General features: G+C 37.7%; 1 protein-coding gene across 16 annotated transcripts in view; it reads left to right on the plus strand.

Moving 5' to 3' along the window:
• The window catches only part of BMPR1B (bone morphogenetic protein receptor type 1B), a 392,960-nt gene that overhangs the window by 359,239 nt on the left and 15,360 nt on the right, over window positions 1-18,361 (plus strand). For all 16 annotated transcript variants that reach the window (XM_077882931.1, XM_077882919.1, XM_077882922.1 and 13 more), the window contains 4 exons: window positions 7,223-7,319; window positions 8,365-8,503; window positions 12,428-12,620; window positions 13,408-13,705. In XM_077882931.1, coding sequence (XP_077739057.1) covers window positions 7,223-7,319; window positions 8,365-8,503; window positions 12,428-12,620; window positions 13,408-13,705 — 727 coding nt within the window. The remainder of the gene's footprint in view (window positions 1-7,222; window positions 7,320-8,364; window positions 8,504-12,427; window positions 12,621-13,407; window positions 13,706-18,361) is intronic.

Here is an 18,361-nt window from a genome sequence, read left to right on the forward strand (position 1 = left end):
TTCCGATGCAGTCATTTTGGGGTCCAATAAAAGTCACTGCTGGCTGCAGTCTGAGAGTACTGGCATTTTATAACATAGCTCTACCATAAAGCTGTGACCTTTTCTTTTTCTTTTTTTCTTCCCCTTTAACCTTCACCAGATACACTGAGATGACCAGTGGTTTAAAAAAAGAATGGGATGGGACAAAGTTCTGGGTGGACGCATCCCCTGGGTCCTGCAGACTCATTTCTTAATGGGAAGGGGCATGGTTGGAGGGACCCTCTAAAATTGAGAGCCGAGGCTGATTGGCCAAAGACCATGGAAATCATCTTCATACTTGTAATATTTGCTAATGAGAATGGGGTGCTTATTTACTATGGCTCTTTTCTGAGTACTTAACATATGCAAATTTACTGAATCTTCATAACCTGATAAGGAAGGCATTGTGATTACTATCCCCATTCACAGATAGGGAAGCTGAGGAACAGTGAGTTAAGTACTGTGTGAAGGTTACCCTTACTAAAGTATGTAGTAGAGAGAGGAAATGGGCCAATGGTGTCATCTTATGGCATCTTCTGCAGAGAGCTCTGAATAACATTCTCAAAAAAAAAAAAAAAATTTTTTTCACCTATGTAAGAGTTAGGAAATTCTAAATAATGGTTATAGCACCCAGTAATCAATAAGCAGAATTACCTTAAAGCCTTCTGTTTATTATATTTGATTTGCTTTATTTAATTTGTTAAATTAGCATTTTTTTTATTCTTAGAATATGGTATTAGAGAGTTACTACCTCACTCCTGTGTGCTGGCACGTGCTGGCTCATTCTTCCTCTCCCTTACTTCTAAATTAATATTTACTAAGTCCCACTTGTCTTCAAATTTTAGCTGCATCAGAATTCACCTGGAGGGCTTGTGAAAATACAGATTACTGGCCCAACCCAGAGTTTGATTCAGTATATCTGAGTGGACCCCAGTAATTTGCATTTCCAGGAGTTCCCAGGTGTTGCTAATACTGTTGGTACAGAAACCACACTTCGAGACTCCTTTTACTAGACCTTGCCTAGTAGATTATTATGTATTGTTACAGCAGATTTGTTATAAATCTGTATGTTAGATTATGAGAAAGCAGAGATTATGTAGAGACTCTGTTATCAAAAGACTAAAAGGCCGAGATATCCAAATCACCATTTTTGTTGTTGCTGTTGCTTATATAATTGCTCTTCCAAAAAAGTTAAATGATGAACCTTATCTCAAAACATCGGTATTACTAGGTGCTACATAATAAGTAGGTGAGGTTTCATTATTAGAGATTAGAGAAGTACTGAGGGTAGGGGTAAAAGCCTACAAATAAACTGTCCTTATTAAAAGCAAACAAAATCCTTTCTACTAATCTGGAGTTTTCTCAGACTCTTTTTTTTTTTTTTTAAATTTAGGTACATTTAGCAGGAAATTAGGGATACACAGTCACATGCAACAAGTATTTATCAGCATTTATTTATGTCCTTGAAATTTTATTTGTCATCTTTTGTGTTGAAAAAGATGAAGGGTGGCCAGAATACAGTTTAACTTCTTTTATGAATACTGGTCTTTTGCTTATTCCCTTTCAGCACCAGAAATGCAGAACACCCTAGGATAACATTCTTCCTCTTGAAGGAGAAAATCAGGAGAGCTATTAGATCAAATGCAGCACTTTCACATAAACAGTAAAATATGATCTGGGAAGCCCTGTAACATTGCAGCTGGTGCTAAGAGTAGGAAGCGATGTCTGTTTTGTTGGAGAGGCTTATCTGGTGAGGTAGCAGTGCCTTGGAGTCTGGCTCCCTGCCTGCAGGATTGGAGATCAGGGCACCAGAGCGTTGGAGGAATAATGTATATCTGGACTCTCAGCATCAGATGGTTTCACCAAGATACTGTGAGTAAAATGCTCTCCTCAAATTGTGTGTAGGCAGGAGAAATTGATGAGATTCCCCTCTCCCTTCCAATTACTTGTTATGGTTACTTATTTTTGTTTAATTTTTTTTAAAATGAGCACTTAAAGAAGTGACTGGTGTTGAGATGAACAGAAGCTGTTGCTTTAGTCTCTAGTTTTAAAATCAAATTTATAGGATTTTTTGAAATAGATATGTTTATGTGTTAAAATAAATGTATCAGAAGCAGCATTCTGTTTTGAAATATGGTAATCTCAATGTAGTTTAAGTCAAATTTTATAGTACAGAATTTCCAAAGTTAAATTTTATCTTATTCTCCTACTCAGTTAAGAAATATATCTGGAGCAGTTTATAGATTTGCTTTAAAATGCTATTCCTGGGCAGCCCTGGTGGCTCAGTGGTTTAGCGCCGCCTTCAGCCCAGGGTGTGATCCTGGAGACCCGGGATCGAATCCCGTGTCGGGCTCCCTGCATGGAGCCTGCTTCTCCCTCTGCCTGTGTCTCTGCCTCTCTCTCTCTCTCTCTGTGTGTCTCTCATGAATAAATAAATAAAATCTTAAAAACAAAAAAAAGAAACCATTGGTGATTCTTCCTTGTTTCTAAGAGTGAACCAGGCTTCCCTGGAGGGTTCTCTGTTCTACTTCCTTGAGCAGTTGGAGTGACAGCGCAGGTAAAAATCTGCTGCCCTGGGGAGAACTGTGTGCTCTGTTCTTTTCCTGATAGGAATCTGGAAGTGTTCGCTTTCCAAGAGTGGCAGTGACTTGAATGTTTACATTGTTAATGTTCTGAGCACAGGTAATGGCAGATTAAAACATGACCAGCATGACCAACAGAAACAAAAGGTTTATTGATAAGGATCACCTATTCATAACAGAAGACAGCAGGCAGTAGATGAGGCTGCAGGGAATAGGGCTATTGGGGCAAAGAAAAGGAAAATAGGAGGTAATGCTAGCCTTAGGGAAAAAAAAAGTGCTTGATGGTTAAGGAAAGAATCCCTTAGATCCTTTCTAGTCTCATTGCTCTCATAAATCATAAATCTAATAAGATGGGAAATATAGATATATAAATTCAGAATATATTCTGCACTTAAATGGAAAGTAAAAGACAGTGAGGCTGAGAGTTTTAGTACAATTAATCACTTGAATGAAAAAGTTTGGGGCATCTGGGGGGCTCAGTTGGTTAAGCACCTGCCATTGGCTCGGTTCATAATCTCAGGTCCTGGGATGGAGTCCTGCATCACGCTCCCTGCTCAGTGGGGAATTTGCTTCTCCCTCTCTCTCTGCCCCTCCCTCTGCTCATGCGCGCTCTCTCTCTCTCTCTCTCTCTTTCACTTTCACTCTCTCTCAAATAAAAAAAAAATCTTAAAAAAAGTGTTCTGCATGCAAATTCTGATAATACATTGTACTTAAGTAGTTAGTTCTTCTAGTTTTAATTGAGTATCCAGCATTCTCTTCATTTTTTTGCAGACTAGGCTTTTTACTTTGTTATCCTTAACATTGGAAACACATTTTATACTAAATTTCCAGCAACAGTATTTGTACACCTGCATAGGTATAAACATAGTGAATTATGCTCTCACTGGCAGAGGTATTGTGCTCACCTGGGGTTTATTACATATAGCCTGATGGAGGGAAATTTTGCTCAACAAATCATTATGTAAAAATCTTGGCCTCTTTAATTTTAAGAGTTTACAAATTATTTTCAAGATTTCCTAAGCAATACTTTTCAGACAATGCATGTACTACATTATATGATTTCTGTGGGTATTAAAGCCTGAATAGTTTTTGGACCTGTCCTGTAGTGTGTGAGGTTCCTGAACTTTTTATCTGGACCATTGGCAACATTTCTCAAGTTGTTAACATAAAATTGTTTTTTGGGGAGCCTGGCTGGCTCAGTCGGTTAAGCATCTGCCTTTGGCTTAGGTCATGATCCCAGGGTCTCTGGTAGCAAGCCTGCTTCTCCTTCTCCCTCTGCCTGCCACTCATCCTGCTTGTACTTTCTCTCTCCCTCTTTGTCAAATCAGTTAATAAAATCTTAAAAAAAAAAAAAAAAAAACCCAAACAGCTGCTTTTCTTCAGTGGTCTCTTATTTAGTCTTTTCAGATGCAGACTACTTCCATTAATATTTTGCAAGTAATATAATTCATAAATAGTTATACATATGTTTTAGGCTGATGAGCAAATTATCACATTAATCATAACAGAATTTGGACAAGAAATTAATATAAAGATCTGTGGATTTTAATTTATAACAAAAAATCCAAATATTTCTAAGTTAGATATTCTTTCAGTTTATGTGTTCATGTTAATTTCCTCATTTCAATAATTTTATTACCATTTGTGAAACAGTCTTTGTTCTTAGGAAGTGCATTGTGAAGTGTTTATGGGTAAGGACATTATGTCTGTAACTTCAAATGATCTACAAATTGTACATTTAAATAAATAGAAATAGGAATGCAAATATATATACATGTATATATATAGGTTTTTTTTTAAGATTTAATTTATTTGTTCATGAGAGACACAGAGAGAGAGAGAGAGAGGCACAGACACAGGCAGAGGGAGAAGCAGGCTCCATGCAGGGAGCCCGATGCGGGACTCAATCCCGGGTCTCCAGGATCACACCCTGGGCTGAAGGCGGCGCTAAACCGCTGAGCCACCTGGGCTGCCATATATATACATATACATATACATATACATATACATATACATATACATATACTCACACGCGCGCGTGCATATATACATGTGTATATGTATGTGTGTGTATGTATATATATACACACATGCACGTGCGTGCACGCACACATATGTATGGACAGACATACAGACACCCATACTGAGAGAGCAAGATAATTATAAAGCAAATATGGTAAAATTTTAAAAATTTTAAAAATGTGAGATCTCTGTGAAGGGCACATTAGATTTCTTTATTCCGACAGGTTTTCTGTAAGACTGAAATTATTTGACAATAATTAAAACATATGCTTACATTGATGGTGAAATTGTAATCTTTTTTTTTAAGTTTTTTTTTAATTTTTATTTATTTACGATAGTCACAGAGAGAGAGAGAGAGAGAGAGAGAGGCAGAGACATAGGCAAAGGGAGAAGCAGGCTCCATGCACCGGGAGCCTGATGTGGGATTCAATCCCGGGTCTCCAGGATCGCGCCCTGAGCCAAAGGCAGGCGCTAAACCGCTGCGCCACCCAGGAATCCCTGTCGTAATCTTTTTTAAAGGATATTTTGACAAAATGTATGAAAAGCCTTAAAATATATATTTTTTGACCTAATAGTTCTAGGAATCTAGATTAAGGAAATAATCATTGACGTATGCAGTGATGTATGTGCAAGAATGTTCACAGAATTTTATATTTCGGCAAAGATATGTTATAGAAAAATCTTTACGGTCTTCCAAATAAGATTATCAGAAGATTAACTTTCTAATTAGGATGTGTCTGTATATACTATGTGGTCTTTAAAACTCACATTGTGGGAAAACAATTTATTGTTTTGGAAAATATTCACGATATCATCAATGAAAGTAATCTAGTTATAAAGCAACAGTGTTTTTTTTCCAAGGTTTTTATTGAGGTAAAATATACATAACCTAAAATTTACCATCTTAGCCACTTTTAAGTGTCTCGTCCAGTCATATTAAATATGTTGATAATGTTGTATAACCATCACCCTCATCTATCTCCATAGCTCTGTTCATCTTTCAAGACTGTAACTCTATATCCATTAAACATTAATTTCCCACATCTCCTGGCAACCATCATTCTACTTTTTGTCTTTATGATTTTGACTAAGTATATCATAGACATGGAATCATACACAATATTTGTCTTTTTATTCCTGGATTTATTCACTTGGTATAATGTTCTCAGATTCATCATGTTGTAGCATATGTCAGAATTTCCTTCCTTTTTAAGGTTGAATGGTATTCCATGTATGCATGTATGTACCACAAAGTGCTTACCCATTCATCTTTCAATGGTTAGTTGGGATTCCTTTGTTTTAGCCTTTGTGAATAGTATATGGCCATCTTGTGAAATACTTTGCTCATAAACTTTTTTCCCTATTTATTGAAATGATACTGCAAAGGCATATGTTAAAATGTTAGTAGTAATTTTCCCAAGAAGCGAGATGGTGGCAATTTTATTTATTTCATTACTTGGTGATTTTTAGTTTTTATTCATAGAATATATAATACTTTTGAGTGAAAAAAATGTTACATTGAGTAGGATACGGCCCCCAGCCAAAATGTCTAGGTAGCCATACAGTTAAAAGTGTACAGCCCAGTTGGAAAACTTGTTCATAGTAACCAAAGTCATAAATTACAATAATACCTTTAAAAATTAAATAACAGTAATCACTTTCTCAAGGGTATATGGTGCCCATAATAAGAACACTGCTAATTCTGTTACTACATAAGTGCACCTGGTTTTAGGTCAGTTTTCTCAAAATGTTTCAGAGAGTCCTTACATATAAATCACCTGGGATGATTGTAAAAAATAAAATACTTGGAATAAAAATCTCTGAGGCTGAATTCAGCAAATATGCATTTGTATAAAGCTTTCCAGATTACTTTTATTTATATGAGGTTTGAGAAATCACACTGTAAGTAAATCTGATTTGTCAAGAACTGGAGTTAAAACAACATGAATAATATTTAATAATTTGTTTTATAAGAGGATCACACAATAATTCTTTGAGTAGAACATACCCATTCTTTTAAAATATGCAATTTTTGGATGGAAAAGTTAGCTATGTGGTTCTAAAAGGCATCTTTGTTTAAAGTGGTACACATCCATATATTCTGTATTTGACAACATTTGAGGAATCCTCTTCTTTTGTATCCATCATAAGATGACTGTGTGTTTTATGTACAAAAATATAGATTAGTTTTTATCCAAACTCATGATATGGAACACTTCAGAAACCACATGAGAAAAACCCTGTAAACCCAGCTGGATCTGAAATAAAGAGGAATTACCTCCTTATGTTTTCAGGGCATTGATCCATTTACATTTGTTCACACTCTGTAGTTTCATTCTGTATCAAGCCTGTGCCTTCCGGAGAGGAAGAAATGAGTGCCTAGATGAATTATGATTTACACTAGTTGAACTTACGTAGTTTTAATTATGTGTATATATTTACTGTGCAATATACAGTATTGCTCTTATCTGTGGGCAGATTAAAAGGACCCGGGGCATCTTGCATATGGGGCTTGGCCAACACTTTTAGGAAAGAGTTGCTTCCTAACTTTTAAGTGAAAATATCCTCCATATTATGGCTCCTTTTCTTTTTAATTTCAGATTTTGTTGACGGACCTATACATCACAAGGCCTTACTTATATCTGTAACTGTCTGTAGTTTGCTATTGGTCCTTATTATTTTATTCTGTTACTTCAGGTAAGTTTCCAACATGTAGATGTAGAATTTTGAGTTTAAAGTATCATCGTCATACTGTTCCACCTGTTGACGTTTTTCACCATAGCTTTCTTTGACTTCTTTAAATCTTAGATTTCCCTGATAGTATCAGTTACTATTGATAAATATTTGTTTCAATGAAACTGTTAATAGATAGCTATCTCATTTCTGCTTCAGACATCAAAGTCACCCAGGTAAATTTTCACCCTTAGGGAATTTAGGGTAATTAGGGAATTTGGGAACCAGTTGTTACTCAAGATTTGATTCTGAGTGAAGAAATGGCCATGTTGAACAAAGAGTCACTCTAGTAATCCTTTATTTCCTAAGCTAACAATTCCCCTAATATGAAAAATTTTAAACATAATTTGTAGGTTAGTTATTCAGATAAAATAAGCTTAGCTCTTGAAGTTAAGTGACAAATTATTTTCGTTCACGGAAGAACTTATTTTTTACTCTGTGAAATATCAAGGACATTTAAATTTTTATCTTTTGCCTTTTGTAACACTCATTTATGATACTGTTCTGCAAATAGGAATTGATTCAAGTAAACTCATTTCTAATTGGAGGCATAATAATTGACAAAACGTTTCTTAAGTTTAAATTTATTTAATTTATCTGCATTATTGCTGTATGCCTTACTTGAGATGGGAGAGTTGGCTGTTATAATCTTTTGTAAACCCCAGATTTTCATCTTTAATTAGGAACTTTAAAGGGGAAAATTTTAGGAAAGGGGTATTGAATCTATATAGAAGTATTCTTGGAACCCTGCTGGGAGATAGGCAACTAAAGGGAGAAGAGGAATTTTAGATGGTTGAGACCAAGTAAAAACACGTAGTTTACTTAAAAAATAGGTTAGCAAAATAATTATGATTTGTATTTTCGAAATCATAACTAAGGGTAATAAATACTAAAAATTTATCTTCTTTTATGCTAAAATGAAATCTGCTGTGAATACTTTTATCTGCAGTGTTTTACGCCAATTGTTGCAACTCAGTATCTTAAATTATCTTCCTCTGTGCATCTTTAGGTATAAAAGACAAGAAAGCCGACCTCGGTACAGCATTGGGTTAGAACAGGACGAAACATACATTCCTCCTGGAGAATCCCTGAGAGACTTAATTGAGCAGTCTCAAAGCTCAGGAAGTGGATCAGGCCTCCCTCTGCTGGTACGAGAAGAGCATATCTTGAATTTAAAGGAAATGCCTTCTGAGAAATGTCAATAACTACAGGGTTTCATTTTACTGAAACAGATAGGGTAGCGGACAGAGAGAAGCTCTACATAGTCAGTTAGACATCAGATCTTAGATGCAGGACTTCCTGATAACATTTTGACATATTGGGGGTAAGGTGATTGTTTTTTAATGTAAGTATATGGTTACAATCCAGACCCTTAGACATTCTGATAAGGAGCAGATTAGAAAATATTAAACATGGGACCATCTTCCCTCTGTTTTCAGTAAGGATAGCATTACTGAACTTTGGCCTGGCTTTTGAAGGCAAAAGTATTACAACCAATTGGGATCTGAGTATTTCTACAGGGGAAGAAGACTGCATTTCAGCTGGAGGGCTTATATTTCAGGGCAAAGTTCTGGCTTTTCCATTCCTGAGAGGTTTAATTTTCTGATGACCAACCCTGCCAACATTGAAGAAAACATATAATGCATCCAAGGCTCTTGTTTTAATGAAAAAAACATTTGATTCCTTTATAGACCATATAAAAAGATTGTTGGGATGGAAAATAACAATTTTAATAAGAAATATTTTCCTAACAAACTCTTAGGATTGATTTTCTTAATCTTTATTGTCTGGTTCTGACTTTGGATATCATATTTACTTATTGTTTGGGGGATATTTTATTTTATTGAGAGCCAGTGAGCATGAACAGAACAGAGGGAGAGACAGAGGGAGAGGGAGAAGCCGACTTCCCACTGAACAGGGAGCCTGATGCCAGGCTCAGTCCCAGGATCCAGGGATCATGACTTGAGACGAAGGCAGATGCTTAACTGACTGAGCCAACCAGGCGCCCTAGTGATCTTTTATTTTAGTACTATAAGTGTGTGTTTGTTTTTAAATCTCAAGTCAAAAATTGTAAGTTTTTTGAGATATGAAAGCTATATATCTATATAACGTATAAAAGTATATATTTAAATGTATACAACTTGAAGAGTTTGGGGGATTAGTATATATCCATGAAACCATAATCACAATTTATGGCATAGGTATATCTATAACCTCCAAAAGTTTCCTCCTGCCCTCTTTATTTATTTTTTGTTATTTTTAAATTTCATGTGTAAGAACACATAAGATACAATCTTCTCAGTCCAATTTTAAGAATATAGTACACTGCTGTTCATTGTAAGCACTGTCCTGTGCAGTAGATCTCTAGGACTTATTCATCTTGCATAACTGAAACATTGTTCTCTCTGATTAATACGTCCTTTCCAGGTGATAGGCTGGACAGAAAACAAGTAGTGAGGTGGTCATTATAAGCAAACGGATACTAGTTAGGATGTAGATTTTTTTAATGTAAAGTTTTTATTATCAAATTTTTTATTCTTAAAATGTAATGTGTAGCAGGTATAGTTCTCATATTTAAAAATCTGTATTATATATATTTTTTTAAAAAGGAAAGTACAAATATTAAAATCTCTTTTAGTATTAAAGAATCAGATGTTTATGCTCTCGGAACTGAAACCTATTTGTTTGCCAGTGTTTTCTCCTTAGATGTTGTAATAAATCTCGAAACAAAAATACACTCTAAATTTCTGAATATAATTTAGTGACACTTTTTATCTTTGAGATAAGTTCCTATCCTTTCAAGCATTGCCAGTTCCATTAATACATTCATTAAATTATAAGAAGATATATTATCGTTAGAAAAGAAGTGAACACAAAAGTGTTTATGTTAGGAAATGTTCCATAGATTTACATAAGCAATGCTTTATAACATATGTAAATTAAATATAAAATTTCTGTAATATGTGTGGGAAGTTTCCTCTCAAGTCAGTAAGTTAAGTACTAGGAGATTTGGCTCTCCACTGCTTAGTGTTTCTGATGCTTCTGTCCCCCCATTTGGACATGGAAATATACTGACCATTGCTTTGTATGCTCAGTATATTTTGTTTGACTCCTAAATTGTTCCTTATTTCCTTCAGACTGAGTGGCTTAATTGCATGTCAGCAATGCTTTGATTTTTCAATCCTTCTTTTAGAAAATAACATTAAAAAAGAAAAGATTTTATCTTTTACGAAAAAGCTTTCTGTCTGATATTGGTGCTGTTAATGGTTCTGGCAATGGTGAGCATTACCTCTTGAATTAATAAAATCATCCATTATGCAAACATGGAATCCACCCTAGCTGGTAGACCTCTGTGGTAGGCATAATAATGGCCCTCCAAAATACCGTAATCCCCAGAATCTGCTATTTTACATGGCAAAAGGGACCTAAGGGTTGCTGATCAGCTCACCTTGGTATGAAATTATTGGGGGTTATCTGGGTGGACTTGGTGTAATTAATTAGATGGTCCTTACAAGTGTAAAAACAGAAAGACTTCAACTTTATTTGATGCAAAGTGTATGTCTATGAGGAGGACATTCCAGTTTTCCAATCAGAACTCTTGTTCTATGCTAGGTTCTTTATATGTGCCTCCCAAATGATGTCAGTTGTCATCAATATTTAGCCATTTCAGTCATGCAGTCCTTCAGATTTTTTAGTGTGAGTGCAGATGAGCTGCAGATCAAAACCCATAGGCCACACCTCCCCTATTTTCTCTCCCTTTGTTCTGCTGCTCTCTCTCTCATTCTTCAGAGCGCTCTTCCAGCTGAACTTTCTCTCCAGATCCAATCTGCTGTTTTTCCACTACCTGTCCATTGTACATTTTTGACTGTGACAAGTACCTGTTCCACTACATAGTGTAATTTTCAACAATTTCTTGCCGCTTTTTTCTTTTCATTGTATCTTCTATTTCTTTACACATTTCATATAATGTCTCTTGTCATTCTCTGACAATTCTGGCATCTGTAATCTGAAGGGGTTCAATCTACTCAGGTTGTCTTTCTTAGCTCTCATTTATAAAGGCTGTTTCCTTTTGGTTTAAGGGATTTATTCTGTGGGATCTTCCTTGCCTCTCTGCCTTCCTGCTGCCCCTCCGTTTCCTGCCTGCCCCTTCCCTCCTTGCCTTGGAGAATTTTCCTGTATTTCTTTTTGAGGCCAATCATTCATTACAGTTTTTTCTTTCTTGTATTTTACCATGATCAAGTTGTGTGGCGGCAAGAGTTCCTCCAAATCTAGGTGCTGGCTGCAATGGTGGAATGAAAAGTATTCTGCAAATGATTTTCTCAGGAGAGGATTTGTACTTGTTTTTGCTGGGAGCCATGGTGTGCTACCAACCTTGGGCAAATTTAGTGTCTTTCAGTGGTCCCAGCTTCATGCTGAAGCCTACGTTCGGTTCTTAACTTTTAAAGAGGTCAAGGTTTAGATTCCGGATCCCAGCGCTGGTGTTCATCCTCACCAGAGGACAGCCTGGCTTTTGTGTGTGCCTAATGCTTACTGTTCCCTGCTCTGGTCCCAGCTCTTCTCTCCCTTCCTCTCCCCGCCCTCCTCCCTCCATCCTCCCCTTCGGACTTGGAGACTTCCTTTATTTCTTTGCCTGTCCAGCAATGCACTACGATTTGGTTTCATTGTATTTTATCCACAATCAAGTATACAGTGGATGAGTCCCATCGGAGTGGCCAGTATTCCATTGCAGTGGTGGAAGTGAAAAGTATTCTCTTCTGCCAATTACTGTGAACCCCTTCAGGGTTCTTTTTTTTTTTTTTTCCTTTGTGAAAATGATAATAGGTAGAACGAAATATTCAGTGTGGAAGCAATAATTCAGACCTTCAGAACCCACAATCAGTCTCCAATCCATTTAAAAGGGACAGCATAAATGAATAGCCAAACGCCAATAACTTGTCTATATAAAGAAAAACTATCAGCTAAATTTATTTTGCATGCAGTAACTGGTTCTTCTCTGGAGGAAGAAAAAAAAAAAGATTAAACAAATCTGTAGTGCTGTGAATACACTAACCGTGTGTTTTGGGATTTAACAGGTCCAAAGGACTATAGCTAAGCAGATTCAGATGGTGAAACAGATTGGAAAAGGTCGCTATGGGGAAGTTTGGATGGGGAAGTGGCGTGGCGAAAAGGTAGCTGTGAAAGTGTTCTTCACCACAGAGGAAGCCAGCTGGTTCCGAGAGACAGAAATATATCAGACAGTGTTGATGAGGCATGAAAACATTCTGGGTGAGTCGGTATGGCAGTGTTCAGGGTTCCCTCGCACTCCCCTCATTTCTGTTCACATCTGCCTATTAACTCATCTGTCTGGACCTGTTATGAAATATATAGACGTTTTCTCCTTGGCCAGAGCCCAGGAACGTCACAGGTTTCTAATGGGAGGCCTCACAGGAGGAATGACTAGCACTTCTGTGAATGAGTAGTGGGCTGGAAATGGAATACTCTCAAAACATTTTTTTTTCTTCAGGGACAGGAAATGCAAATGTTTAACACCAGCATTTCTTATGGTTTCTTAGGGATTTGAAGGAGCACACGTTTAAATGTTGTGAAAAGTTCTAGAAGTTTTATCTGCAGGGTTTATATATATTCCGAGTGTATATATTGAGAATTGAGTTTTTAAAAAATTTTCTCAAGTTAGCAGTGATGTAGCTGGATCATTCAAGTGGAAACAGCCTGTGCCCCGACTCAAGACCCTGCTTTTTAACAGTGTCTTATGTGTAACTACAATGCCCTGAGCTATTTACCGTTACTTTAAAAATAACTTACATATCAACTACTAACTAGAGAGGGATCATGTTTTCAGGTACAGACTCTTAATGTTTCTCTACCTCTACTGTTTTTATTGCCTCTGATTGGTTTTAATAATTTAATGCCGTCATAGGCATAATCATAAAGCTGAGTGGAATGGTAAACAAAGATACCTATGGCAAAGAATGATATTTGGGAATATGAATTATTCTTGATAGTATTCCGAGCATACCTGGCTTCAAACCTTTTTGTCTTTTCTTCCTTTTAGGGTTCATTGCTGCAGATATCAAAGGGACAGGGTCATGGACCCAGTTGTACCTAATCACAGACTATCATGAAAATGGTTCCCTCTATGATTATCTGAAGTCCACCACCCTAGATACAAAATCGATGCTGAAGTTAGCCTATTCTTCTGTCAGTGGCTTATGTCATTTACACACAGAAATCTTTAGCACCCAAGGCAAACCAGCAATTGCCCACCGAGATCTGAAAAGTAAGAACATCCTGGTGAAGAAAAATGGAACTTGTTGTATAGCTGACCTGGGCCTGGCTGTTAAATTTATTAGGTTAGTATCAAAATGAATAAATATACTTTTTATGATCCTTTTCTGTCACTTTTTATAGATTGTACATTCTGGGATACAGCGCTTTTAGGGTATTTAGGAGAGGAGGAGTTTTATTAATTTTGGTATTTCTTGGGAGGGAAAAAGAAGGAACATTTATTTGAAGAAACATGTATTTGTGTCCTGTTATCTCTCTGCTCATTGGTGACCTGGCTTCCAGATGGAGTTTGCATTAGGTTTGCCTCGAGTCTGGGATGATTTGGTCAGCAGTCTGCATAGCATTTGTTAAGTAGGAACAAGTCTTAGCAAAGATCTACATGTTATGTAGTGATAAAGACCATGCTTTTTTATATGATGTAAAAAAAAGATAATTTGCATACATATTCTGTGAGAAAGGTTAGAAACTAACAAACAGAACATACTCGGCGTTCAGCACTACTATACTGTGACTTACACAGTGAATATAACACCTGGTTACTTACACTAGCACGTGTCACAAGACAGTGGTTTCTGCCACAGGCGGAGGAGGAATGCCCAGTAGGTGGGACTCTATTTTGCCCACCTTCCCTCTAATCAGAGCGGCCCTGTTTTATCTTGCAGATGACTTAATTAGAAGAAATGATTCCTTTGCTTTGAAGACAAAACAAAATGAGTTTGCTATTACTGGAGTAGAGGGATTGTCATATAACTACCTTTTAAAAAACTCAGTCTAGGCTTAGCCTTTATTAAGTTGTTGGATCCTCTTGTGGATTCCCCCCCCGCCACCCTACCCCCCAAAGAAGACTTGATAGAATGTAGAGAACAGCACAAAGGAAAAGCCATGGAGATGATTAAACGTTTGGGAAACAAAACTCATGAGAAAGAACTAACAGTTTGATAATTTTACCCAGAAGTGAAGACGGAGGTGTGATTTAATAATAGGTCCCAAATATAGGAAGGTATCCACCAATTAGAAGATGGTAAATTTAGATGTTCTCATCTTTAAAATCAAATGCTTTGGACTGTAGATTTGAGTTAGAAATAAGAACCTCCTGCCAATAAGATGAATAAATCCTTTCTCTCTTCTGAATTCTGCAACCTTTTCCAAGTCTCCTCTACAAAAAAAAAGAAAAAAAAACATTCCCATGATGCTTCTCAAATTATCAGCCTCTCTTGTATCTTCCCCTGTGAAATTTCTTGAGAGTTAGGAAGAGTAATCCTCTTTCACAATGGATCACGTAATTCATAATTATCTTGTGATGTTGTGTCTTCTGCTCCCTTCTCTCCTGAGCTTCTTTTTTGAGGGATACCATTGGTCTTTGTCACCAGAAGCCTTTCTTATTGTCATTCTACTGCCCACAGGGCACAGGCCTTTCTTCCTGCTGTTTCCTTGATGTCCCTTTATTCCAGGTTCACTTTCTTTCTCTGTGGGTTCTGTTCTCTGTGTACCTCTCACATATTTCCCCACTGCTGGATTTCCTGCTGTGTCTGCTTTTTCTTTCTAGTTCCCAGTTTTGGTCCATCCATTCTAAAATGTGAGGAGCCTGACATTTCTTTTGTTCCTTCAGTTTTTGGTTTGCTCAGTTGAATGAATTCTGTCTCTGTGATAGTGACATTCCCATTTGAACTGGGTCCAGCTTGAGTCTTCTACTGTTTTCCTAGATTCTGGAGTAAAGCATTTTGTATATACTTACTTGCTTTTATATTTATATATATATATATATATTTAATTTTTATTTATTTATGATAGTCACACACACACACACAGAGAGAGAGAGAGAGAGAGGCAGAGACACAGGCAGAGGGAGAAGCAGGCTCCATGCACCAGGAGCCCGACGTGGGATTCGATCCCGGGTCTCTAGGATCGCGCCCTGGGCCAAAAGCAGGCGCCAAACCACTGCGCCACCCAGGGATCCCTTACTTGCTCTTTTATATTTACTTCCTCTTTGTCTTTCTTAATTTTTTTTTCTACATGCTGCTGCCAGATTTATCTTCTTGAAACATTACTTTTGGATAGCATAATAATTTCATAGTTTCCTGTGGCTTTGGGTTCAAATGTAGTTTATATTCTAAACATTTTATACTTTCTCACACCTTGAGGTCATTTTTAAAGATTTTATTTATTTATTAGAGAGAGAGCGCGCGGGCGAACACATGAGCAAGGGGGAGGGGTAGAAGGAGAGGGAGAAGCAGACTCCCTGCTAAGCAGGGAGCCCAACGCCAGGCTCCATCTCAGAACCCTGGGATCATGACCTGAGCCAAAGGCAGATGCTTAACCAATTGAGCCACCCAGGCGCCCCTCTTGAGGTGTTTTTAACATGCTTTTAACTTTACCTGAACACCCAGCAGCTCTTCTGTTGAGGTAATTACTGCTTATCTCCACAGATTATTCCTTTGGAATACCTCTTACTGTCCCCTTCCAAGTCTGACTTTCAGTTAGCCTTCAGCCCTCCCATGTGACCTGGTGCGTACCGTCATGACACATTTTTCACACTCTCATGCAGTAATCAGTGACTACTTACTTATCTGTTATTCCTAATTAAGACTGAGCTTCCATGAAGGTAGATACCATGTTTTTGTTTTTGCAAATTTACATCCCTCATGCCTTTCCTTGGTGCCCATTACTTAGGTGTTGCTCCAAAATTTTGTGTAATGGACAGATGAATGATTCTCTGTGAACTACAGGATGAAAAAAAAAAAGCATTTTTTTCTTAGCTCCAGAGGTCCCACACACTCTGGATTAAATCCACCTTCCCGGTCTTATATCCTGTAAGCCCTCCAACTTGTATGCTTTCTTTCACAAAACCTGTGAAAGTAGTACCTGTGTTTTCTCCATATGTACTCCTTGTTTGCTACCATCTTGTATTTGATCGCACAGTCTCTAGTTTGGAATGCCCTTGCTTTCCCATGTACCCTATTCTAGTCTCAAAGCTGCCTTTAAGTTCCTTAGCCCATCCCCCAGCTAGGAATAATACCATCTTCTCTGGTAGAGATTTCCTGGCCCTTATCTGCCTGATATAGGTATTTAGTGCAAGCCTCCTCCTGCCTCCTCATCATTGGGCATCCTGAGAGCAGGATCCATTCCAGATTAATTAATGTATTTCCCATTTGACATGACATAGCAAATGATCCATTATAGGTATTTCAACATTGTTTCAAATCAATACATCTTGGCAGTATCAAAGTAATTGAGAACTTCTTCTCTATAGACTTTAAAAAAATAAGAAAGTCAGTGTTGTATTCCTGAAACTCAGCTCTGCTTAATATAAGGAGAATGAACTAAACAACCTCTCAGATTTCATGCAAACCCTGATTCTAGCAAGTGGAGGGGAATTTTTAAGGGATAACTCAAAGATCTATTTGGAATATATTGACTCATTCATCAAGAGAGGAAAGCTTGAGGATACTGGTTCGGATATGAAACCGTGGCTGGTGGAGGCACAAATCTCAAATGGCTAAAGAGTAGCTGTGGGGCCACTTAGTATTCTGGGCCTCATTTCCTTCCATTAAATGGAGGTTGCCTTTGATAATTTCAGAGGCCTTTTTCACATTTTATTTTCTGTGTTTCAAAGGAACTTTGCTCTTCTCAATATTTGAGCCTGACTTTTAAACCTTGCTTTTTATGTTTCTTTGGTTTTCACTCTTTTCCCGATTTTCCTATTTGGGGGCATGTGCACTCACAGAGATAGTTAGAGATCATATTACAAGTGGGGTCAGAACTAACCCAGTGTGGAGTTCTCAGACTTCATAAGTGGACTTCCTGTGAGAATTGAATCTCTACCATGGTCTCTACACGGTAAGTGTTCTCTCAGGCTTTTAAGTAATTTCTGGGAGGTTCCCAGGGAAGTTGAGAGCCACAGAGAGAGTGGACTACACTTCAGAGATTTTCTCCTCATATGATTTTTTTTTTATCCTGTATTCATTTTTTCATACACTCTCTCAAAAGTGATGTAAGTGCTAGTGTATTTCCTGCCCATCAGAGATTTAATCCAGGTGATGTCGCGGCAGACAGCACCATAACCCCAAATCTCTTTCAGGAGGAGAAAACAGTGACACGTGAAATGCCTTAAAGGAAAACTTACAGATCTTTTCACTTTTTACTTTGGAAAATCAAGCAACTTCTCTGGTTCTTGAGCATCAGAATCATATATTTTCTTAGGGGGAATGAAGCTGTGGTTTAGGGCTTCTAAGGTATTACATTTTAAGTAGAGAAATGACAACGGACACTGATCTGTAGCCCAGATCTCCCAGCTGATGATTGTCAGTTGTCCAGATGCAGAGGCCGTAGGGTGGCGCAGCCCAGAGGGCACCACGTTTCCCCAGCGGCTTTCTCAGACCCTTCCCACTAGCCCTGCTGCCCATGGGTGTACTTAATGGTATTTTTTAAAATAGCAATATGTCTAAAGCTCACTATGACTCTGAGAAGTAAGCGAATTAGTGACAGGGTCAGCTACCTTCAGTCAGGATTTCTGCAGCCAAATGCACCTTCTTTAGTTGGAGGGGTCTGTTTCTCAGAAATCAGAGAAGCATCGAGTCCTTCGGAAAGTGCATCAGAGAACGCTCCCCAGTGGTCAGCATCTGACTGGGCCCAGTCAAGCGCAGCAGATCAGCCCCACAGCTACTTAGCAGCTGCTCCGGGAAACGCCGGGGCATGTGGCAGCCCCTTCTCCTGGAGGCTCT

Source organism: Canis aureus, chromosome 33, assembly GCF_053574225.1.
Source record: "Canis aureus isolate CA01 chromosome 33, VMU_Caureus_v.1.0, whole genome shotgun sequence".
In the NCBI taxonomy this organism is placed as follows: Eukaryota; Metazoa; Chordata; class Mammalia; order Carnivora; family Canidae; genus Canis; species Canis aureus.